This window comes from Hypanus sabinus, chromosome 12, assembly GCF_030144855.1.
Source record: "Hypanus sabinus isolate sHypSab1 chromosome 12, sHypSab1.hap1, whole genome shotgun sequence".
In the NCBI taxonomy this organism is placed as follows: domain Eukaryota; kingdom Metazoa; phylum Chordata; class Chondrichthyes; order Myliobatiformes; family Dasyatidae; genus Hypanus; species Hypanus sabinus.
In genome coordinates this window covers 11,275,671-11,301,351 of record NC_082717.1, presented here as the reverse complement: position 1 = coordinate 11,301,351, position 25,681 = coordinate 11,275,671, and the positions used below count along the sequence as shown (strand labels likewise).

General features: G+C 43.0%; 1 protein-coding gene across 6 annotated transcripts in view; it reads left to right on the top strand.

The window, feature by feature from the left end:
- Window positions 1–25,681, top strand: part of adgrg6 (adhesion G protein-coupled receptor G6) — a 169,927-nt gene that overhangs the window by 28,042 nt on the left and 116,204 nt on the right. For all 6 annotated transcript variants that reach the window (XM_059985536.1, XM_059985539.1, XM_059985537.1 and 3 more), the window contains exon 3: window positions 19,669–19,769. In XM_059985536.1, coding sequence (XP_059841519.1) covers window positions 19,670–19,769 — 100 coding nt within the window. In that variant the 5' untranslated portion in view covers window position 19,669. The remainder of the gene's footprint in view (window positions 1–19,668; window positions 19,770–25,681) is intronic.

Sequence of the window (25,681 nt, the reverse complement as noted above, 5' to 3'; positions counted from 1 at the left end):
GGAAATCAGGTCATCTTTTACTCACATAGCTATTCACAGTAACGGAAATTTTGACCAGGGTTGCCTAAGCTTTTGCATGCCACTGTATGTTTATGTTTCTCTTGTGCATGAATCTAATATGTTGGTGCCATAGGCATGGCAAGTCTTAAACAATCCTTGCTGATTTGACTAGACAAAAAAAATGCATTTTTCACTCTGTGTTTCAATGCAAATGTGACAATAGACAATAGGTGCAGGAGTAGGCCATTCAGCCCTTCAAGCCAGCACTGCCATTCACTGTGATCATGGCTGATCATCCACAATCATATCCCTTGACTCCGCTATCTTTAAGAGCTCTATCTAACTCTTTCTTGAAAGCATCCAGAGAATTGGCCTCCACTGCCTTCTGAGGCAGAGCATTCCATAAATCCACAACTGTCTGGGTGAAAAAGTTATTCCTCAACTCTGTTCTAAATGGCCTACACATATTCTTACACTGTGTTCTCTGGTTCTGGACTCCCCCAACATTGGGAACATGTTTCCTGCCTCTAGCGTGTCCAATCCCTTAATAATCTTATATGTTTCAATCAGATCCCCTCTCATCCTTCTAAATTCCAGTGTATACAAACCCAGTCGCTCCAACCTTTCAACATGTGGCAGTCCCGCCATCCTGGGAATTAACCTTGTGAACCTATGCTGCACTCCCTCAATAGCAAGAATATCCTTCCTCAAATTTGGAGACCAAAACTGAACACAATAGTCCAGGTGTGGTCTCACCAGGGCCCTGTACAAATGCAGAAGGACCTCTTTGCTCCTATACTGAACTCCCCTTGTTATGAAGGCCAACATGCCATTAGCTTTCTTCACTGCCTGCTGTACCTGCATGTTTACTTTCAGTGACTGATGAACAAGGACACCTAGACCTCGTTGTACTTCCCCTTTTCCTAACTTGACATCATTCAGATAGTAATCTGCCTTCCTGTTCTTGCCACCAAAGTGGATAACCTCACATTTATCCACATTAAACTGCATCTGCCATACATTTGCCCACTCACCCAACCTGTCCAAGTCACCCTGCATTCTCATAACATCCTCCTCACATTTCACACTGCCACCCAGATCTGTGTCATCTGCAAATTTGCTAATGTTACTTTTAATCCCTTCATCTAAATCATTAATGTATATTGTAAATAGTTGTGGTCTCAGCACCGAGCCTTGCGGTACCCCACTCGTCACAGCCTGCCATTCTGAAATGGACCCGTTAATCCCTACTCTTTGTTTCCTGTCTGCCAACTAATTCTCTATCCATGTCAGTACCCTACCCCCAATACCAGGTGCTCTAATTTTGCCCACTAATCTCCTATGTGGGACCTTATCAAAGGCTTTCTGAAAATCCAGGTATGCTACATCCACTGGCTCTCCCTTGTCCATTTTCATAGTTACATCCTCAAAAAATTCCAGAAGATTAGTCAAGCGTGATTTGCCCTTCGTAAATCCATGCTGACTCGGACCGATCCTGTTACTGCTTTCCAAATGTGCCGTTATTTCATCTTTTATAATTGACTCCAGCATCTTCCCCACCACTGATGTCAGGCTAACTAGTCTATAACTCCCTGTTTTCTCTCTCCCTCCGTTCTTCAAAAGTGGGATAACATTAGCTACCCTTCAATCCTCAAGGACTGATCCTGAATCTATAGAACATTGGAAAATGATTACCAATGTGTCCACGATTTCCAGAGCCACCTCCTTAAGTACCCTGGGATGCAGACATTCAGGCCCTGGGAATTTATCAGCTTTCAGTGCCATCAGTCTACCCAACACCATATTTTGCCTAATAAGAATTTCCTTCAGTTCCTCCGTTACCTAAGCACAGGTCCCTTACCTAGGTCCTCTGGCCACTATTACATCTGGGAGATTGTCTGTGTCCTCCCTAGTGAAGACAGATCCAAAGTACCTGTTCAACTTGTCTGCCATTTCCTTGTTCCCCATAATAAATTCACCCGTTTCTGACTTCAAGGGCCCAACTTTGGTCTTAACTATTTTTTTCCTCTTCACATACCTAAAGAAGCTTTTACTATCCTCCTTTATATTCTTGGCTAGCTTACCTTAGTACCTCATCTTTTCTCCTTGTATTGCCTTTTTAGTTATCTTCTGTTGTTGTTTAAAAGTTTCCCAATCCTCTGGCTTCCTGCTCATCTTTGCTATGTTATACTTCTCTTTTATTTTTATACTGTCCTTGACTTCCCTTGTCAGCCATGGTCGCCCCCTACTCCCCTTAGAATCTTTCTTTCTCTTTGGAATGAACTGATGCTGCTCTTTCTGTATTATTCCCAGAAATACCTGCCATTGTTGTTCCACTGTCATCCTTGCTAGGGTATCTTTCCTGTCAACTTTGGCCAGCTCCTCCCTCATAGCTCCATAATCCCCTTTGCTCAATTGTAATACTGACACTTTTGATTTTCCCTTCTCCCTCTCAAAATGTAAATTAAAGCTTATCATATTATGGTCACTACCTCATAATGGCTCCTTTACCTCAAGTTCCCTTATCAAATTTGGTTCATTACACAACACTAGATCCAGAATTGCCTTCTCCCTGGTGGGCTCCAGTACAAGCTGCTCTAAGAATCCATCTCGGAGGCACTCCACAAACTCCCTTTATTGGGGTCCAGTACCAACCTGAGTTTCCCAGTCTACCTGCATGTTGAAATCCCCCATTACAAGTGTAGCAATATCTTTGCGACATGCCAATTTTAATTCTTGACTCAACTTGCACCCTATATCCAGGCTACTGTTCGGGGGCCTATAGATAGCTCCCATTATGGTCTTTTTGCCCTTACAATTTCTTAGTTCTATCCATACTGACTCTACATCTCCTGATTCTATGTCACCCCTCACAAGGGACTGAATTTCATTCCTCACCAGCAGAGCCACCCCACCCCCTCTGCCCACTTGTCTGTCCTTTCGATAGGACTGATACTCTTGAATATTCATTTCCCAGCCCTGGTCCTCTTGCAGCCATGTCTCTGTTATTCCTACAACATCATAGTTGCCAATTTCCAACTGAGTGTCAAGCTCATCCACTTTAATTCTTATACTTCGTGCATTCATATATAATACTTTTAATCCATTACTTCTCTAACCTCTCACATTGATTCCTATTGCACTTGGCCATACTCTCTGATCCCTTCCTGAGCTTTCTGCCCCGTTAATTCTGTTGTCTTTCTTAACTTTTCTTATTCTCGCTTTCCCTTTAACTCCATCCTTATATTTCCAGTTCGTCTCCTCCCCTCATTACTTAGTTTAAACACACCCGTGCAGCAGTGGCAAACCTGCCTGCCAGAATGTTGGTCGCCCTCCTGTTAAAGTTCAACCTGTCCCTTTTGTACAATTCATCCTGACCCCAAAACAGATCCCAGTGGTCCAAGAATCTAAAACCCTGCTTCCCACACCAGCTCCTCAGCCACACATTGAGATCCCCTAATCTCCCTGTTCCTGCCCTCACCAGCACAAGGAACTGGAAGCAAACCGGAGAGCTAAAGACAAGTAATCTTTAATCATTAATGTGCCAGTAATGCAGCCACATGCAAGATTTTTACTGCATGGTGCATGTAAGTTATTCATTGCAACAGTGTATGTACTTGTGGCAGTGATTCAGATTTTTGGGTCATTGGGACCTCTTCTGGGGCAGGTGTGACCTGTACAAAAAGGACGGTCTGCACTTAAATCTGAGGGTGACCAATATCCTGGCGAGGAGGTTTGTTAGTGCTATTGGGGAGGGTTTAAACTAGATTTTCGGGGTGGGGGTGGGGATGAAAACAAAGAGGCAGAGGATGGGGAGGTTGGAGCACAAGTTGAGACAGCTTGTAAGGAGTTTGTGAGGAAGGATAGGCAGATGTTAGAGCAAAGATGCACTCAGTGTGATGGTTTGAAATGTGTTTATTTTAATTCAAGCAGTATCATAAACAAGGTGGATGAACTTAGAGCGTGGACCCATACGTGGAACTGTGAAATTGAAGCCATTACAGAGACTTGGTTGTCTCAGGAATGGTAATGGCTGCTGACTGTACCAGGCTTTAGATGTTTCAAAAAGAACAGAGAAGGAGGTAGAACAGGTGGGGGCATGGCATTGCTAATTCGGGATAGTGTCATGGCTGCAGGAAAGGACGAAGTCATGGAGGGGTGGTCTATTGAATCAGTGTGAGTGGAAATCAGAAACAGGAAGGGGGCAATAACTCTATAGGGTGCTTTTTATCGATCCCCCAATAGTAACAGGAATATCAAGGAGTAGATACGGAGGCAGATTCTGTTGCGGTGCAATAATGATAGAGTTGTTGTGATGGGAGATTTTAACTTTCTTAATATTGACTGGCATCTCCTTAGCGCAAGGGGTTTAGATGGGGTGGAGATTGTTAGATGTGTTCAGGAAGTTTTCCTGACCTTTCCTGATATGTAGATAAGCCGACTAGAGGAGAGACTGTTCTTGATCTGGTATTGGAAAATGAACCTGGTCAGGTGTTAGATCCCTTGGTAGGAGAGTATTTTTGAGGTATTGACCACAACTCTTATCCCCTTCACTATAGCGCTGGAGAGGGATGGGAGCAGACTTTGGGAAAACATTTAATTGGAGTAGGAGGAAATATGATGCTTTTAGGCAGGGACTTGGGAGCAGATGTTCTCAGGGAAATGCATGGCAGAAATGTGGCAAATGTTCAGGGAACGTTTGATTGGAGTTCTGCCTAGTATGTTCCATTGAGACAGGGAAAGGATGGTAGGGTCAAAGAACCATGGTGTACAAAGTATGTAGAAAAATCTAATTAAAAAGAAAAGAAAAGCTTACGAGAGGTTCAAAAAAAAAACTAGGTACTGTTATAGCTGTAGAAAATTACAAGGTTGCTAGGAAGGAGCTAAAAATAGAATTAGGAGAGCCAGAAGGAGCCATGAGAAGGCCTTGGTGAGCAGGATTAAGGAAAACCCCAAGGCACTCTACAAGTATGTGAAGAGCAAGAGGATGAACCATGTGAGAATAGGACCAATCAGGAGTGAGAGTGGAAACATGTGCATGGAGTCGGAGGATGTAGCAGAGGTACTTAATAAATACTTTGCTTCAGTATTCAGCAGGGAACAAATGTGGGGATGATTTACAGCGAACTGAAATGCTTGAACATATACATATTAAGAAAGATTGCTTTTGAAAAGCATTAAGTTAGATAAGTCACCGAGACCGGATGAGATATTCCCCAGGCTACCGTGGGAAGTGAAGGAGGAGATTGCTGAGCCTCTTGCAATGATCTTTGTGTCATCAATAGGGACGGGAGAAGTACCAGAGGATTGGAGGCTTGCAAATGTTGTTCCCTTGTTCAAGAAAGGGAATATAGATAACACAGGAAATTATAGACCAGTGAACCTGACTTCAGTGATGGGCAAGTTGTTGGAGAAGATCCTGAGAGGCAGGAATTATGAGCATTGGAGAGAAATAATCTGATTAGGGATAGTCAGCATGGCTTTGCCAAGGGCAGGTCCTACCTCACGAGCCTAATTGAACTCTTTGAGGATGTAACGAAACACATTGATGAAGGTAGAACAGTGGATGTAGTGTACATGGATTTCAGTAAGATTTGATAAGGTTCCCTATGCAAGGCTCCTTCAGAAAGTAAGGAGGCATGGAATCCAAGGAGACCTTGCTTTGTGGATCCAAAATTGGCTTGCCCATAGAAGGCAAAGGGTGGTTGTGGATGGTTCATATTCTGCATGGAGGTTGGTGACCAGTGGTGTGCCTCAGGGATCTGTTCTGGGACCCCCTCCTCTTTGCGATTTTTATAGATGACCTGGATGAAGAATTAGAAGGGTGGGTTAGTAAGTTTGCTGATGGCACAAAGGTTGTAGGTATTTTGGATAGTCTGGATAGTTGTCAGAGGCTACAGTGGGATTTCAATAGGATGCAGAACTGGACTGAGAAGTGGCAGATGGGCTTCAACCCAGATACATGTGAAGTGGTTCATTTTGGTAGGTCAAATTTGAAGACAGAATATAATATAAATGGTAAGATTCTTGGCAGTGTGGAGGATTTGAGAGATCTTGGGGTCCATGTAAATGGAACACTCAAAACTGTTGCTCAGGTTGACAGTGTTGTTAAGAAGGTGCATGGTGTGTTGGCCTTCATCAACCGTAGGACTGAGTTTAAAAGCCATGAGGTAATGTTACAGTTATATAAGACCGTGGTCAGACACCACTTGGAGTCCTGAGTTAATTTCTGGTCACCTCACTACAGGAAGGATATATATATATATATATATATATATATATATATATATATATATATATATATATAGAGAGAGAGAGAGAGAGAGTGCAGAGAAGATTTACAAGGACGTTGCCTGGTTTGGAGGGTGTACCTTAATGAGAATAAGTTGAGTGAACTCGGCATTTTGTAATGGAGGATTACAGCTGACCTGACAGAGGTATATAGATGATGAGAGGCATTGTTTGAGTGGATAGTCAGAGGCTTTTTCCCCAGAGCTGAAATGGTTAACATGAGGGGCATAGTTTTAAGGTGCTTGGAAATAGGTATGGAGGGGATGTCAGGGGTAAGTTTTTCACACAAAGAATGGTGGATTCGTGGAATGACCTGCTGGTGGTGGTGGTGGAAGCGGATACAATAGGGTCTTTTAAGAGGCTCTTAGGTAGGTACATGGAGCTTAATAAAATAGAGGACTATGTGCTAGGGAAATTTTAGGCCGCCTTTAGAGTAGGCTACACGGTTGGCACAACATTGTGGGCCAAAGAGCCTGTGATGTGCTGTAAATTTCTATCTTCTGTGTTGTTCTATGATACAACATTTCACAGATCTGCAGCCCTCTAAGTGAAGAGAAACACGCAAAATGCTGGAGGAACTTAACGAGTCAGGTGGCATCTATGGAGGGGAATGAACAGTTAATGTTTTGGGCTGAGTCCCATCATCAGGACTGGAAAGGAAGGGGGCTGAAGGCAAAATCCAAAGGTGGCATGAAAGGAAGTAATCAATATGGCCCAGGTGACTTTTCTACCTTCAGAGCTTTCAGCTCCATAAGCACCTTCTCCTTAGTGATAGCAGGCTTGAAGGTGATAGTTGAGATCAGGTGAGGGGGAAGGATGGTGGTTGGGGGAGGTTGAAGTGAGAAGCTGGTTGGTGATAGGTGGAAAAGATAAAGGCTCAAGAAGAAGGAATCTGATGGGAGAGGGCACTGGGCCATAGCAGAAAGGGAAGGAGGCAGGCATTCAGATGGAGGTGATGGCCATGTTGTGAGGGCAGTGAGGAAGAAGAGAAAGGGTGAAACAGTCACCAGAATGGGGAAGAACAAAAAAAAAGTCAAAGTTCAATGTTCAAAGTAAATTTATTATCAAAGTAAGTTATCGCCACCATATGCTAACTTCAGATCCAGTTGTGATTCAAAAGTGTGCCTAGGGGGGTGGAGAGAAACAGATGTCTCCGAGTCAAGAAATTCCTCACCATTTCAAGCTTAATAACAGTTCCAGAGGTAAAAGACTCCCCTCTCCATGTTCGGCATCAATATGCGCGCCCACGCTCTTTTTAAACTTTGTGCAAAAAGTGCTCCGTGCAGCAATGCCTGAACTCTCGATCTTCCATCTTAGAAGAGAGAGAGCTGTGCCTACTGAACCACGACCGACATCAGAGGTGGAGAGTGGTTTTCATTTCCGAACATTAGAAGCAATTGTTTTCTGCAGAATGTCGCACAGGGTAAGGAGTGTCAAGGACACTCTTTGAAGAACCACAGTTGTTTCAAAGCACTAAGCCACCAGTTTGCTAGTTTTGGGTGCAACAGCACTGCTCTGACTTGAGAATTTTAGCACCTAATTTAGCTACAGCGCATACTACTAATTGCAGTGCAAGTACCGTACTGTAGCAGTTAGCGTCACCTTATTACCTTGCATTACTTTTCTGCCACTGTCTGTAAAGAGTTTGTACATTCTCCATGTGAATGAGTGGGTCTCCTATGGGTGCTCCAGTTTCTTCCCATGTTCCAAAGATGTAGGGTTTGTATGAGAATTAGAATCATATGAAATCTTCTCGGGCTTCTAGCCGGGTACAGGATCTTTACATACGTTTCAGTGACAAACTCTGCCACCTTCATCAAGGATGATGCCTGGGCATGTCTAGTCCAGTGGTATTTATACCCCCGTAGTCCATCCCTCCTGATTGGTTAGTCCTCATCCAGTCAGGTTTCTGCTGTCCTACCTTGTTTACAATCAAATTCCAGTTCTTACTTAGAGTGAGACCTTCACCTTTGTTAAAATTACTTCCCTCTAGTTTTATTTCAGTGGCTTCCTTCACCAGGCGGTCCCAAAAACCATTGGCATGTCACAGTAGTTTCATGCCGTCAAAGTCAATCCTATGGCCATTGCAAATGCAATGTTCTGCTACTACCAATTTATCCAGGTAACCCAAACAGAGGCACCTCCTGTGCTCCTTGATGTGGGTTTCCACTGTGCGTCCCGTCTGGCCAATATATGCTGCTCCACATTCACAGGGAATCCAGACTCCCAGATCATCCTTGACCCACATAAGCTATGAATTGAGCTTCCTTACACGTTTGTGGGTGGTATTCATCCAGTATTTCTTCAGAATCCTGCCAATCCTTCCAGAAATCATGGAAGTGATGGGTTCCTCCTTGTTGTTAGGTTTCCTGGTTTTACCTTTGGCCCTTATAACGCCCTTAAACGTCAGCAATAGCAGTCACCATCATGCCTCCCAACGTACTTTTATTAACTGTGCAAAAACTATTTTGGACCTGAAGAGTCTCCACAAGGAAATAAGATGATTGTGCATGACATCCTTACAGAATGGCTGCAAGGTGAAGGAGATCAATCGGGCCCAAGATCCTTTTTCAGAATTAGAATCAGTTTTAATGCCACCAGCATATGCCGTGAAATTTGAAGAATTGGGGGGGGGGGGGGTGGGTGGAGATGATGGGCATATAAGGGAAATAAGTTGTGGAACTGTGATGATGGGAATGCTTTGTGAATGTGCGTAGGGTCAATGGGCCAAATGGCCTCATTCTATGTTGTCAGAAAATACGAACGGTTGTATCTCTGACAATGTGGCACTCTGATGTGAAAGCAGAAATGCTGTAAGAACTCAGTCTGTCAAAGAGAGGGAGATGAGAGGGTAACTCAATTTGTCACATCTGATGTACGTCGAAACATTGAACAGTTAAATGCTTCGTTAGTGTCAACAATCAACATAATCGGAGGATGTGCAATAAGATTAAAGATGAAAGATTATTGGTCCCAAATGCACTGATATGTCAAAACAGCTAGTGTCTGCGTTGTTTGCATGAAATCAAATCAAGGATTCTGCTGGGGTCAGTCCGTAAGTGTTGCCACAATTTTGGTATCACCGTAGTATGCCCACAGCTCACTAGCCCTTTGGATCTGTTTGGAATGTGGGAGGAAACCGGAGAACCCGGAGGAAACGCACGCGGTCACAGGGAGAACGTACAAACTCCTTGCAAACAGTGGAGGGAATGTAACCCCAATCGGTAATCGCAGGCACTATAAAGCCGTTGTGGTAACTGTTATGGTATCGTTTCAAGAAGTGCCTATGGAAAGAGAAACCAGTCCTAGGTCTATAAACTGTTATGTCAGGGAGGTGCTGACTGTCACCTGTTGCATGTGTATGAGATGCAGCCACATACTGAATAGTCTTGAAAAGCACGCACAGAATGCCGGAGGAGAAGGCAGCGTCTATGGAGAGGAATAAACAGTCACCATCTTGGGCCCAGTCCCTTCAGGCTGAGATCTGATGAAGGGTCTCAGACAGAATCATGAGCTGTCCACTTTCCTCCATGCATGCTGTCTGACCCGCTGAGTTCCTGTGTGTGTTGACCACACCTCAGGTATCGTTTATGGCTTTGGCCACCTTGTTAGGGTAAAGGTGTCGTTAAGTGAGGCAAGGTACAAAGAAGATTTACAAGAATGTTGCCAGGCTTGAGGGACTGAGTTAGTTGGGTCACATGTAAGAAAGGTGTACTGTTTGCTATTTTGTACATTTAATAGAGCATGTCTCTTGGCGTATTTCATGTCACCAAGACCCGGAGGCATTTTCTGGTGACGGGTTGTTGATGGATTGGTAGAATTGCTGTTCTACTCTGCAGATTATGGATTCTGATGTATGGTTGCTCTGGTTTTAACGTTGCTGCTGAGTTTGGTGAGTTAATATTGAATCTTGGTGGATTTATGATATGCTTTGGAAATCATTCTATTTTCTTTGGCAGGATTTCACGTTTTTGTGGTTTGTTGGTGTAATTTGATATTTTGGTGTATAATATTATAATTTGCTTGTGTTTTGCCAGGTTATTACTGGTACTAGTGCAGAGTGCCTATTTTTAAGATGAAAGATTAGACTTATTTATTGTATGTACCTCGAAACCTACAGTGAAGTGCATTGTTTGCGTCAAGTCAAGTAGGCGAGGTTTGTGCTGGGGGCAGCATACACTTCTGACGTCAAAGCAGCACTCCAACAATTCACTAACTCTAACCTGTATGCCTTTGGAGTGGAGAACAATGTGGGAATTGAACCCTTAATGTTGACTCATGGCTGGTGAAGTAAAGTGATGTGCTAAGCACTACACTAGCGTGCCGCCCACAGTATTTTTTCACTGATTTCGATATATCATGTTTCCAAATGGCATGCAAGACTTTATTGGACCAAGTTACAGGGAGATGTTGGTCAGGCTGGGTCTCTATTCCTTGGAACGTGAGAGAATGAGGATCAAGTTTTTAGAAATACTTCAAATTGTGAGTCTTTTCCCAGGGTAGCGGATTCCAAAACCATGGGGTAGACATTTAAAAAGAAAATGTCTAAAATTTAAAATGTGAGAAAAGAAAGATTTCAAAGGGACTTGAGAGGCAACTTTTTAATCACAACCCAACTGCCACAAAATAAAACAATTGCAGCGAAACAAGACCCTTTTTTCCTCCCACCCACACAGAGGGATATCTCCAACCCCAGGAGAGTTATCTTTCGATGAAGGACCATGGGCTTTTATAACTATATTATGGTGTCAGGGCCACTGCTACTAAAAATCAGCTCATTAAATTGCTGCTGCGTTGGGCTTGTGGAAGCTGATTTAGCAACTTAACCACAAGGTTGCAACTTTGCTCCAGGTCCATGCTTGTCCTTTTTGTGTTATTGGCCTGTCACCAGCTACTTGAGCAATGGCACACTGCAAATCATTGTTGGGGTTGGAATCATTTTCTCAGTCAGGTGTGTGTGTGTATATATGTGGATAATGGTGCATGTGTGTGTCTGTATCCCTGTGTGTGTATCTGTGTGCGTGTGCATGTGTGTGTGTATATGTGGATAATGGTGCATGTGTGTGTATCCCCATGTGTGTATCCGTGTGCATGTGTGTGTGTGTATGTGTGTGTGTGTGTGTGTGTGTGTGTGTTTGTGTGTATATATGTGGATAATGGTGCATGTGTGTGTCTGTATCCCCATGTGTGTATCTCTGTGCGTGTGTGCGTGTGCGTGTGTGTGTTATAAGTATATTACTGCTGATGCAGTTCCTTGGTCCCCTTACCCGGGTCTCATCTCCTCTTCTGTGTCAGTTCTCGATTGTCCTCAAATACCTGAATGCCTTTTTAAATATCACCAGTGATTGAGAGTCCACAGCCCTTTAGAACTGGAAGTCCAGAGTCTCTCCACTCCCTGTGGACCTCAGATCTAAGTCTTTAGCCCCACAACTTGTAACCCAAGGTCTACGCAGTATTCTAGATGTGTGGAGGTAGGTAATTACAATGGAAGAACAGCAGAGACAGACTGATAATGGCTTCACACCAGAGTTAACAATTCTGACAACATAGAAGGAGCCATTTGGTCAACACCTACAAAGTACTGGAGGAATTTGGCAAGTTCTTCGATGGAGGAAAATGAACAGTTGATGTTTTAGTCCAAGACTCTCCATCAGGGCTTTAGTAGACCATTAGTCTCATTGACTCTGTCTTGGTTCTGCATAAGAACAATTTAGCTAGGCCCATTTATAAGGGATCAGGAAATGAGGAACATATTAAGTGAAGCATGGCAGATCTGGTCAATGAAGCATACAACAGGGACTGACAAGGGATCTGGGAATACAAATCTATACTTGTTTGATAGCTCTGGGCCTGTAATCGTTAGAGTTGAGAAGAATGAGGGAGGTATCTCATTGACACCTAATGAATATTAAAGGTTGCCATATCATGGGGAGGGGTGGGGATAAGCTCCCACTATATATTAAATGCGTTCATCTCAAGTAGCCTCTGACAACCAAGTCCAGTTCCTGGCCTTCGGGTGTGGATTAGCTTCTAAGCCTGGTGGACCTGTTTAACGGTCAAGGCGGGTTACTGGTACCTTAAAACCTGTTGCTCCGGGCAGATGGGGCTCATCAGCTACGGTTGTCAGCTCATCAAGGAGAAGGAGAATTCTGACCTTAAACCTCTGCTGCCTTGTGGCTATACCTACTCCTGGGGAAGGCTTCGGGAAAAATCGGGAGCTGGCATCCCTAAGGCAGTTGACATAGAATTCAGTGCTGACTGGGAGATCATGTGGCACCGCTGTATTGGTCCCTGCTGTCCCTTTGGATTCATCAGCAGCGTGGAGAGGGGCAGCCTGCTGCATGGGTAAGAGCTTCCTCTCCATATCATACTGTCTTGCGTCCTGGCTTTACGTATCACATAGACAGCTGGAATACAACATCATTTGTTGACCCTGATCAACAGAGGGCCTTGACCGTGACTCCTTCCTGTATTAATTTATCTATGACAACACAGTGCAGTTCTTTCATAAAAGTCCAGGCCCTGTCACCCTATTGGCTTGTGTTTCCCTGGAGTGCAGGCATCCATCTTATCTACGTAACCAAAATCCATTAAATTCTGGACTTGAAAATTCAGTAACAATGGCTCTTTTGTTCGACTATAAACGAGAGCAGTCTATACTTGCTGCAGACTTTAGCTGTAGCAGATGCTTCTCTGAGAAGTTACTAATAAAAGGAAAAGCCCGACAACTCTTTTTAACAAGTGCAATGGTATTACTAATGACTGCCTTGAGCGGGCTGCATTCCTGCTTTATGCCATCACTGTAGCGGAACTTCATGATGTTATTTTGGGAGGAGGCTTGCATAAAACCCACCAGACTACATTTTTAAATTAAAATACTTTGCAATAAGTTTTACATAGGCATACAGCAGAGTACATGCCCGTCAGCCTGTGATGTTGTGCCAATTTTTAACCTACTCCACGATCAATCTAACCCTTCCCTTCCACAGAATCCTCCATTTTTCTATCATTCACGTGCCTATCCAAGTCTATTAAATGCCCCTAATCTTGCACCAACTTGGTGATCAACCAGTGTGCAAAAGACAACAAACCATGCAAATACAAAAAGTAAAAAATAATAGTAATAAATAAATAACCAATAAATATTGAATGATCACACTTTAATGACTCTATCTCATTATCTCATGTTCTCGTTATCAATTGCCATTTATTTGTTTACATTTGTACAGATTGTTGTTTCCTGCTCTCTAGTTGATCTTGCACTGATCCAGTTGTAGTTACTGTTCTATTGCTGTGCTGAGTATTCCAATGGAAAAATGAATCTCAGGGTTGAAAATGGTGACATATGTGTACTTTGATAGTAAAATCTACTTTGAAACCTCGAGACTTTTAAAATTTTGACATGCAACGAAACAACAAAATTCAACAATTATAAACTAGAGGCTGAAGGACGAATATGGAATAAAATTGGCATAAATAAATGCCAGTAAGTATTTAAGTGTAAACAGTATTATGTGTGCCTGTGTGGCAGCTGCATGCACTATGACACGCCAGCTGCCAGGAGATGAGTGTTGTGGCAGACTCATCGTCATCATCATTATGTGCCATGTCATATGACATGGCAATTGTGGTCTTTCCATTCTTGGCAAATTTTTCTGCAGAAGTGGTTTGCCATTGCCTTATCCTGGGCAGAGCCTTTACAAGATGGGTGAACCCAGCCATTATCAAAACTCTCCAGAGATTGTCAGGCGTCAGTGGTCACATAACCAGGACTTGTGATATGCACCAGCTGCTCATACGACCATTCACCACCAGATCCCACGTGACCTTGATCAGGAGGACTAAGCAGGTGCTACACCTTGCCTAAGGGTGACATGCAGGCTGGCGGAGGGAAGGAGCACTGTAATGGAATGGTTGAGGAGACTCGATGGGCCAGATGTTTTAATCTGCTCCTATATCTTATGGTCTTACATCTCCTTTGGTGGAAACGTATCTCCAGCAGAGATGTCATGATTACATTGAATGTGGAGCGGGGGGAGAGGCTTGAGGTGCTAAGTGGCTTCATCCTCCTCCTCTGACTTCGTGTACTTTATGTCGGGCAGTTCTGCCTGGATTTGTTCCCCAGTATGCAGAAGTGATCAAGTAAAATCTGAACAGACAGTGAATGAAGCCTCCAGCAATGTGGCGTGGCATTAATGTTTTATTTAAATTAAGGAATTAAATGAAAAGTTTTGTTAAGGAAATAGCATCCAATGGAAACTCCCCCAGGCTTTTTTTTCCCTGTGCTGAGATATTTGTGCCCATTAATATCCTTGCCCCTCAATCATCAGGCTCTTGAACTAGAGGGGCAATCTCACTCACCTCATCACTTAACTGCCCCATAACCTATGGATTCAATTTCAAGGACTCTTCACCTCAGGTTCTTGATATTTTTTTGCTTATTTATTTCTTATTTAAATTCTGTTTTTCTTTCTCTCATTTCGCATTTGCAGAAATTGTCTTTTACACATTGTCCTGACTTCATTGTGTTTCCTGTATTTACTGTGAATGCCTGCAAAGTAATGAATCTCAGGGTTGAATATATGTACTTTGATAATAAATTTACTTTGAGACTTTGAACTTTCTGAGGAGGCGGATGACAATCCGATTGGTGAATAATATTGAAACTGCGCAACATTGGTTTCGCATGCGGTTTATATTATTCGCAGATTTGTGATCATTTTCTCTTAAGTGTAAACATCATTTAACCATTGTAAGTACCTGATGCAAGTTCTCTGAATCTGCATCACTTGTGGGATCGTGTCAGAAAACTCTGTGGAATGGGGTCAGAGTAATAGGAGCTGATGTTAGTACAGTAATGTGTGTTCCATGATCCCCACATTGGTCCTGCGGAACAGAGTATATCTGTCCAATCATCCCTGAAGACTGTGGTACTGGAGCTTAATCTGTAAGACTTAAAGGAGCAGAATTAGGTCCTTCAGATCATTAAGTCTGTTTCATTATTTGCTTATGGCTGATTTATTTTCTCATTCAACCCCATTACCCTGTCTTCTCCCTGTTACATTTGACACCCTTACTAATCAAGAACCAATCAACCTTCAGCTTAAATATACCCAATGTCTTGGCCTCCACAGCTGTCTGTGGCAATGAATTCTACAGATTCACCACCCTCTGACTAAAGGAGTTCCTCCTCATCCCTGTTCTGAAGGGATGTCCACCTGGTCCTAGACTCTCCAAGTTCACTCTATCTAAGCCTTTTGAAATTCGTTAGGTTTCAATAAGATCCCCGCTCACTCTTCTATGACAGGGGTTCCCAACCTTTTTTATGCCATGGAGCCCAGGTTGGGAATCCCTGATCTGGGAGATACATATGAAGTTTCTCAGCCTGAAACATTGAATGGAATGTCCGTTTCACTTCATAGATGCTGCCTGACTCAGAGTTCCAGCGTTCCTCCAGTTCCTTCATGTGTTGCTCCAGATTCCAGCATCCGCACTCTCGTGCCTCCATACTTGTCTCATAGGCTGGGACATGAGACATAAGAGAAGGGAGACTGAGATCTAGAGTTATGGACCATTATTTAGGCTACATCTGGAGTATTGTGTGCAGTCCTGGTCACTCCATTGTAGGAAAGGTGTTCAAAGTTCAATATTCAAAGTAATTTTTTTAACCATAGTAATGTACTATGCTAAAATATTAGGCACATATTTATAGCTAGGGTGTCTAATACTTTTGCACAGAACTCTACTTTGATAATAAATTTACTTTGAATATTGAACATTGAACATCTTTGTATTTGTCAATGTGGAGCAGAGAGCGAGTTTGTAAATCTAGCGGGAACAAAGGATGTTGGGAATGGCGAGGCTGGAGCACCACGGGAGGGGTGCAGAACAGGTGGCAGAGAAGGAATGCAAGAGGCAGGGGGTAGCGCGGGTGCAGGCACACCCAGCACTGAGACACCGGACAAGGTCATTTGATTCCAATTAATTTGTTTATCGATCATTACAGAATGTCCCCCTGGTGCTTCCTGCTCCTTTCTCCCTTTTCCCAACCATGATTCCCCTCTCCCTGCCCCCTTCCCACTCTCAATCCACAATACAGACCCATATCGCAATCAAGTTTACCATCTCTCACAAATGTCATGAAATTTGTTTTTTGTGCAACAGTGCAATGCATAAAATTACTACTGTACAGTGCAAAAGTCTTAGGCACCCTCGTTACTAATGTATGCCCAAGTTTTTGAACAGTACTATACATGTATTTTACAATATTCTATGTTGAGATTCATTTCCTTGCAGACATTTAAATGGAAAAATGAAATACAATTGAACTTTATGACCAACTATACATAAACAGACAAGGAATGAAAAATTATGCAAATAAATATGATACTAAGAACAGGAGTTGAAAAGTGTCCATGATAATGATCTCCAGTTCATAGAATCGGTTTAGAAGTGAAGGAAGTTATTCATACCAGTTCAGGAGTCTGATGGTTGTGGGGTAGTTACTGTTCTTAAACCTGGTGGTGTGGGACCTAAATCTCCTGCACCTCCTGCCTGATGATAGCATGGGTTGATTGCGTTGAATGCACTGTAGAGTGTACAGGTGAGATTCACCAGGATGGAGTGTTTCTGGCATGTGGAGAGACTAGATAGGCTGGCTGTGTTTTCCTTGGAGCAGAACAGGCTGAGGGGAAACCAGATAGAGGTGAAGGCAGAGTCTGAAAGGACCTTCAAAAGATCATTCATTCTGTGGAATAATTGATACTCTCTGCTCAGAGTATTTTTGAGAAATATGGAGCAATATTACATTTCAAGAACAGGTCAATTGACCCCAATAATTGCTCTAATGTTAGGCAGGGCATCATACAGCATGGAAGTGGGACCTTTGGCCCATTTATGCCATGCCAACTAAGAATAGACAATAGACAATAGGTGCAGAAGTAGACCATTCGGCCCTTCGAGCCTGCACCGCCATTTTGAGATCATGGCTGATCATCTATTGTCAATACCCGGTTCCTGCCTTGTCCCCATATCCCTTGATTCCCCTGTCCATGAGATACTTATCTAGCTCCTTCTTGAAATCATCCAGAGAATTGGCCTCCACTACCTTCTGAGGTAGTGCATTCCAGACCCCCACAACTCTCTAGGAGAAGAAGTTTTTCCTTAACTCTGTCCTAAATGACCTACCCCTTATTCTTAAACCATGCCCTCTGGTACTGGACTCTCCCAGCATCTGGAACATATTTCCTGCCTCTATCTTGTCCAATCCCTTAATAATCTTATATGTTTCAATTAGATCCCCTCTCAATCTCCTTAATTCCAGCGTGTACAAGCCCAGTCTGTCTAACCTCTCTGTGTAAGACAGTCCGGACATCCCAGGAATTAACCTCGTGAATCTATGCTGCAGTTCCTCTACAGCCAGGATGTCCTTCCTTAACCCTGGAGACCAAAACTATACACAATACTCCAGGTGTGGTCTCACCAGGGCTCTGTACAAATGCAAAAGGATTTCCTTGCTCTTGTACTCAATTCCCTTTGTAATAAAGGCCAACATTCCATTAGCCTTCTTCACTGCCTGCTGCACTTGCTCATTCACCTTCAGTGACTGATGAACAAGGACTCCTAGATCTCTTTGTATCTCTCCCTTACCTAACTCTACACCATTCAGATAATAATCTGCCTTCCTGTTCTTACTCCCAAAGTGGATAACCTCACACTTATTCACATTAAACGTCATCTGCCAAGTATCTGCCCACTCACCCAGCCTATCCAAGTCACCCTGAATTCTCCTAACATCCTCATCACATGTCACATTGCCACCCAGCTTAGTAAATCCCATCTACGTTGGTCCCATTTACCCACGTTTCAAGATTCAAAGTTCAAAGTAAATTTATTATCAAAGTGTGTAATTATCACCATATACAGCCCTGAAATCCATTTTCTCAATACTAAATAAATCCATAGAATTATAACCATAACAGAATCAATGAAAGACCACACCAACTTGGGCATTCAAATAGTGAACAAAAGTCAACCGACTGGGCAAATCCACAAAGAAATAGTAATAATAACTAATAATAATAATAATAATAACAATAATAATAATAATAAATAAGCAATAAGTATCGAGTACATGGGATGATAGCGAGTCCATTTGTTCTGGGAACATTTCAGTGATGGAGCAAGTGAAGTTGAGTGAAGTTAGCCCCTCTGGTTCAAGAGCTTGCCAGATAAATGGGCTAACGTGAAGACTTCTCCCCAAAGTTTGTTCTTTAGCACTTTGCACACCACCCAGGAAGGACATTCCTTCTTCTCATTACTACCATCAGAGAAGAGGTGCAGGAGCCTGAAGTCACACATTCAGCATTTTATGAACAGCTTGTTCCCATCTACCAACAAATTTCTGAATGGACAATGAACCCATAAACACTGTTTCTATTCTTTTTTGCACTAATTATTTAATTTTATTAATATATATTTGTTACTGTGATTTATTGTACATACTATGTATTGGATTGTGAAACAACAAATGTCACAAAATGCTCTCAATTACCACTTTATTAGGTACACTTGTACACCTGCTCGTTAATGCAGATATCTAATCAGCCAATCATGTGGCAGCAACTCAATGCATAAAAGCACGCAGACTTGATCAAAAGGTTCAGTTATTGTTCAGATCAAACATTGTAATGTAAACATGTAATGGGAAAGAAATGTGGTCTAAGTGACTTTGATCATTGAATGATTGGTGGTGCCAGACGGGGTGGTTTGAGTATCTCAGAAACTGCTGATCTCCTGGGATTTTCACACGGCAGCCTCTAGAGTTTACAGAGAATGGTGCGAGAAACAAAGAACATCCAGTGAGAGATAAGGGACAGTTCTGTGCCTTACTAATGAGAGAGGTCACAGGAGAATGGCCAGACTGGTTCAAGCTGACAGGAAGGCGACAGTAACTAAAGTAACCATGCATTACAACAGTGGTGTGCAGAAGAGAATCTCCGAATGCACAACATGTTGAACCTTGAAGTGGATGGGCTACATCAGCAGAAGACCATGAGCATGCTCTCTGTGGCTACTTTATTGGGTACAGAAGGTAGCTAATAAAGTGTCCATTGAGTGTAGATACCTCGGGTTGAATTAGCTTTGTAATTGCAAGGTAACATAACAAGGATGTCAGCTGAAATAACAGAAAGATTCCTCCAAAGTCAGCAGCGTTAGCAACTTGTTGGCTGAGCTATGTAGTTATGCTCAGAACGAGTGGGTGAGCGGAATATTTGACTGCAAATGTGAACGTCACCTCCCCTTTGGAATGCCAACAGATCATTCTACTGACAAATTGTTTCTGTGTGTCGCTTGTGTTTTAATTGTGTGCTGTAGGATGTCCCGCCAAGCTAGGCTGTGGCGTATCTGCCGAGGAGGGAGCTTCTGGCGATCTCTCTGCTGTCTGACTGTTGTCGTGAGCTGTCTTGGCCCCACAGGTAAGCACCCGTCTTCACCCAAACAGACAGAAAATAAACAATCTCAGTTTTAATTGCTTCATTAATGTTACTCAACTTTATTTATTATGCCAAATCTTTATTTTAATGCTTTTATGATTTTTAAATATTTAATTTACATCTTTATTTTTTCTGTTAAAGTCCCAAGACCTGTTGTGGTTGGTAATGTTAGAGAGTGATTATTTCCAGTGCTTTGATGACATTCCACTGTCCTGGAGTCAAAGTACAAAACAGCACATGCTGAAGTATTCATCTGCATGGTTGTTGGACCAACACCTCTGCACTCCATCTGTACCCCTCCCATCCATGTACTTATCCAAGCTTCTCTGAAATGTTAACGTCAAATCTACATCTGCCACTTCTGCTGGCAGCCCTTCCCACACTCAACCCACTTCTGAGTGAAGAAGCTCCCCCTCAGGTTCCCCTTAAATATTTCACCTTTCACCTTTAACCCATGACCCTTACCCAACCTCAGTGGAGAAAGCCTATTTGCATTAACACTGTCTATACTCATAATTATTTGATAGATCTATTGCACCGATTAAGCTGAACATGTTAAAATGACAGCTCTTCCACTGCGACGGCTACAGAGAGTCAAGACGAATAGAACTTAGTCCATAAGACCATAAGATATAGGAGCAGAAGTAGGCCATTTGGCCCATCGAGTCTGCTCTGCCATTCAATCACGGCTGATCCAATTCTTCCAGTCATCCCCAATCCACTGCTTTCACCCCATACCCTTTGATGCCCTGGCTAATCAAGAATCTATCTATCTCTGCCTTAAATACACCCAATGACTTGGCCTCCACAGCCTCTCATGGTAACAAATTCCACAGATTTATCACCCTCTGACTAAAAGGACGTCCAGTTCTAAAAAGGACATCCTTCAATCCTGAAGTCATGCCCTCTTGTCCTAAAATGCCCTAAGAGATGAACAGACCAATTATACTACAAAGACCAGACTTGTTATATTGCACATTGTAACATTATTTTCCGCTATCTTCATTAGAAAATTCTACATTCACATTTACAAGGATGATGCCCAAAAAAGGTGTAATAACACCTGACTGATACTGACTGTCCTACCCTGTGGGACCATGTCAAAAGCTTTGCTATAGTACTGTACAAAAGACCTAGGTACATATAGCTATGGTGCCTAAGACTTTACTGTGCTTGTCAATGTGGAGCAGAGGCCGATTTTTTATAAAACTGCTGGGAACAAAGGATGTTGGGAATAGCGAGGGTGGAGTGCCCTGGGAGGGGTGTGGGGCAGGTGGCAGAGAAGGAGAGCCAGGGGCAGAGGTGGTGCGGCTGCAGTAGGTTAATTGGTCACTGGGGAATGTAGGCATGTTGGGTTGTAAGGGGCCTGTTACCGTGCTGTCCCGCATCTCTAAGTAAAGTAAGTATCCAGAAGCAAGGTGACCACAGGGAGACCACACCGCCTTAAGGTGGGAGGCACGCTGGTGTAGTGGTTAGCACAATGTTTTACAGTACAGTTGACCCACCTCTGCGTGTTAGGAATTTGTACATCCTCCCTGTGATCAAGTGGGTTTCCTCTGGGTGCTCCAGATTCCTCCCACAATCCAAAGACTGGTTTGGTAGGCTAACTGGTCATTGTAAATTGTCCTGTGATTTGGCTAGGGTTAAATTGGGGGATTACTGGGCGGAACTACTCGAGGGGCCAGAAGGACTTGTTCCACTTTGCATCTCAATAAATAAATAAAATAAAATATCATTTTAAATTGATTACAGATTGGTTAACCCCTACAACATAGAATATTAAAGCACAGTGCAGGCCTTTCGGCACACGGGGTTGTGCTGACCTTTTACCTACTCTAAAATCAATCTAACGCTTGCCCCCCCCCCCCCCCCCCATGGCCCTCTATTTTCCTATCATTCATGTGCCTATCTAAGAAATGCCCCTCAGGTATCTGCCTCTGCTCATGACCCCAGTCAGGGCTTTCACGCATCCACCTCTCTGTGTAAAAACGTACCTCTGACGTCCTTCCCTATAATCTCCTTAAAATTATGCCCCCTTGTGTTAGCCGTTTCCGCCCAAGGAATAAGTTTCTGGCTGTCCGTTTGATTTGTGGATCAATGCCCGTGGAAAAGCAACTGGACGGAGGAATTTCTAAACACTGTGCAGATCACCATTGCCAACAACAACAGATCATAAAGCATTAGAAATTATTGTGGTATTGTTATTATTTGCAATGTGTGTTGACATTGTGTAGTCTGATTTTCAGTTAAAACCTTCTCTGCTTTTCTGCTTGCGTTGCTACCAGTTTATTCCACTGCTTTTCTTGCTGGCAACTGCTCTTTAAATATAATGACTAATTGGCAAACTAACATATGTGCATATTTTAAAATGGACTCCCTGAACAGCAAATCTGGTTGCATTTCTGGCTCTCGCTCACGTTTTATATCATGGTGCGACTCTAATATCAGTCCTGCACACTTACCTTTATCACTTGATAGTTCCTTGTCCTAATCTTCTTTCAGCCTGCTGAAAGATACTCTCATGTAGACAGAGGGATTTAATATCACCGAAGTTTCTATGAAATTTATTGTTTTGCCCAGCAAAACACCAAAGACTATAAATTACAGCAAGTGATATATTATATATATATATATAATATTAAATTAAAGATGTAATGCAAATAGAGAACAAAACTAGTCGGTTTATATTCGTGGGTTGTTTCAATGTCCATCGAGAAATCTGATGGTGGAGTGGAAGAAGTGTGTGTTTGCAAGCTCCTTCACTTCCCCCACGATGGTAGCAATGAGAAAAGAGCTTGGCCTGGGTGTTGAGTATCTTGGATGATGGATGCTGCTTTTGTACAACAGCATTTCATGCAGGAAGCTGCAGCAGTGGTAGGTCCCTGGTCCTCTTGCATTCCATGCCTTTGAGACCCTGACCTCGATCTGTCAGGGACCCTGTGGTGGCTGCCCGTGTATCAGCCTCCCCACGCTGATCAAAGTCATGCACAGGCATTCTCCATTAAGGGAAAACCACCGTAGGAGAATGTCATACTCAACTCCAGTGATCGCACTGCTACTTGGGATTCATTTTCTTGCATGCTTTTACAGGAAAATGAACTATAGCTGGTGTGGTCTTACATTGATTCTGTTATAGAATAGTACAACACATTACAGGCCCTTCGGCCCACAATGTTGTGGTTATTATTCTATTGGGTTGCTGTGCATAAGCCTGCAAGAAAATGAATCTCGGAGTTGTATATGGCAACATATAAATTTAAGTATAAATTTTATACTTTGATTATAAAATTTACTTTGAAGCTTGAAATACAATTCAATTTATGAAAAATTATACTTAAAACAAAGTCTGACAAGCATCCACTGTGAACAGAGGGAAAATCATACAAAATAGATAAATAGAAGTAAATAGGCAATACTGAATTGGAGAGTCCTCGAAAGCGAGCGTATAGGTTGTTGATTCAGCTCAGTGATGAGGTGAGAGTGTAGGTGCCTCATGATTGAGTGGTAATGACTGTTCCTGAACTTGATGGTGTGGGACCTAAGGCTCCTGTTCCTCCTGATGGCGGCAGTGAGAAGAGAGCAGGGCCTGGATGGTGGGGGTCCTTGATGATGGATGCTACTTTTTATATTGCAGCACTTCTTGTAAATGAAGATAGACAAATACAAAATAATTAGTAAATTGCTTTGTCCATTGGTCTGCTTTAATCACTAGCAAATGTCCAAAAGTAACTAACTAACTAATTGTTCTGCATAGAGCTGACTCTCTCTGCAGTGTTCCTTTCTTTGCCTGACTACTGCTAAAACTGCAGCCTCCTTTCCTTGTTTCACCTAATCTGGTCACCCGGTCACAGCCTTGGGCGTTCTACCACTACAACAACCGGACTCAGTTGTACCTGACTGAGCAGACAGCACAAACTCCGGTGTTTAAAAGCGGCTATGTGATTCTTACAGACGGAGGCCAGGAAATTCTAGTTATTATCACTGACATATGTTGTGAAATTTGTGGTTTTGCGGCAGCAGAACAGTGCAATTCATAAAAATAACTATAAATTACAATATGATTACAGTATATAATAAAGTGACTCTGTGGTTAAGAAGGCAGATGGTGCATTGGCCTTCATCAATCGTGGGATTGAACTTAAGAGCCGAGAGGTAATGTTGCAGCTGCATAGGACACTGGTCAGACCCCACTTGGAGTACTGTGCTCAGTTCTGGTCACCTCACTACAGGAAGGACATGGAAACCATGGAAAGGGTGCAGAGGATGTGGCCTGGATTGGCGAGCATGCCTTATGAGAATAGGTTGAGTGAACTTGGCTTTTTCTCCTTGGAGCGATGAAGGATGAGAGGTGACTTGATAGAGGTGTATGAGATAATGAGAGGTATTGATCGTGTGGATAGTCAGAGGCTTTTCCCCAGGGCTGAAATAGCTAGCACGAGAGGGCATAGTTTAAGGGTGCTTGGAAGTAGGTACAGAGGAGATGTCAGGGGTAAGTTTTTATGCAGAGAGTGGTGAGTGTGTGGAATGGGCTGCCGGTGACGGTGGTGGAGGCAGAAAGAGACTCCTGGATGGATACTTTGAGCTTAGAAAAATCGAGAGCTGTGGGTAAGCCCGGGTACTTCTAAGGTAGGGACATGTTCGGCACAGCTTTGTGAGCCAAAGGGCCTGAATTGTGCTGTAGGTTTTCTATGTTTCTATGCAAAAGAACAGCCAAATAGTAAGATAGTGTTCATAAACAATTCAGAAATCCGATGGTGGAAGGAGAGAAACTATTCCTAAGGCATTGAATGTGCATCTTCAGGCTTCTGCAGTCCTCCTTGATGGGAGTCACGAGAAAAAGGACTGGATGGCGGGGGCCTTCCATGATAGATGCTGCGTTTTTTGTAGCATTGCCTTTTGAAGATGTCCTTGATGGTGGGGAGGCTAGCGCCCATGACGGAGTTTGTGGAGTTTACAGTTGTTTTGCAGATTTTATTTAATCCTGTGTAGTGGCTCCTCCATACCAGACAGTGATGCAACCACTCTACAGTACATCTGTGGAAACTTGCTAAAGTCTTTGGTGACATTCCAAATCTCCATGAACTGCTAATGAAATATAATTCACTTCCTGCCTACTTTTGCAATTGTGTCAATATGTTGGGCCCAGGATAGACCTTTGTAGATGTTGACACTCAGAGCCCAACATATTGATGCAATGGGTGCCTTTGGTTAGGCTCATTAATGAATTTTCTGAGATTCCAGTGCCACCTAAGACCTCAAGCCTACTGGAAAATGCTACGGAATGGAGGGCAGCTGCCCATTCACCTTGACTCTCCTCATTGTGGGGCCGAGTCTCCAAAGCAATGGAAGGTACACCCATCCCACCACTTGCAATGCCCTAAGGGTATTTCCTGCAAATAACACCCATTTGCTCAAACTCATCACCTTGCAGAGAGACCACTGGATCAGCTTACTCGCAATTAAAAATTCTGTCAGGAAGTTTGAGGTGGAATGCAGATAACTCAGAAACACAGGGAGTGCCTCTTTCCAGGAATGCAGATTTCAGAGGCTCATGAGTCCTGAGGAAATAGGATGGAGGTAGTCATTGAGGAATTTGGAAAGAGGGATAATTGAAATGTTGATAAATTGTTTTATATTGATCTGTGCATAGGGATCCAGTGTAAAACCTGACTGTCGTCCAGGCTAATCAATTCCGTGCGTCGAGGCAGTACAAGGGAAAACAGTAACAGAATGCAGTTGCAGTGCAGATAGACAATGAGGCACGAGGCCATAAAGGTGTAGAATTTGAGGTCAAGAGTTTAGGGTGTATTCACACAGCCTTTTTTCCCAGGGCGGAGGAGGTTGATAATAAATTGTTTTATTATTGTCCAATCTACTGAGCCACAGTGGAAAAA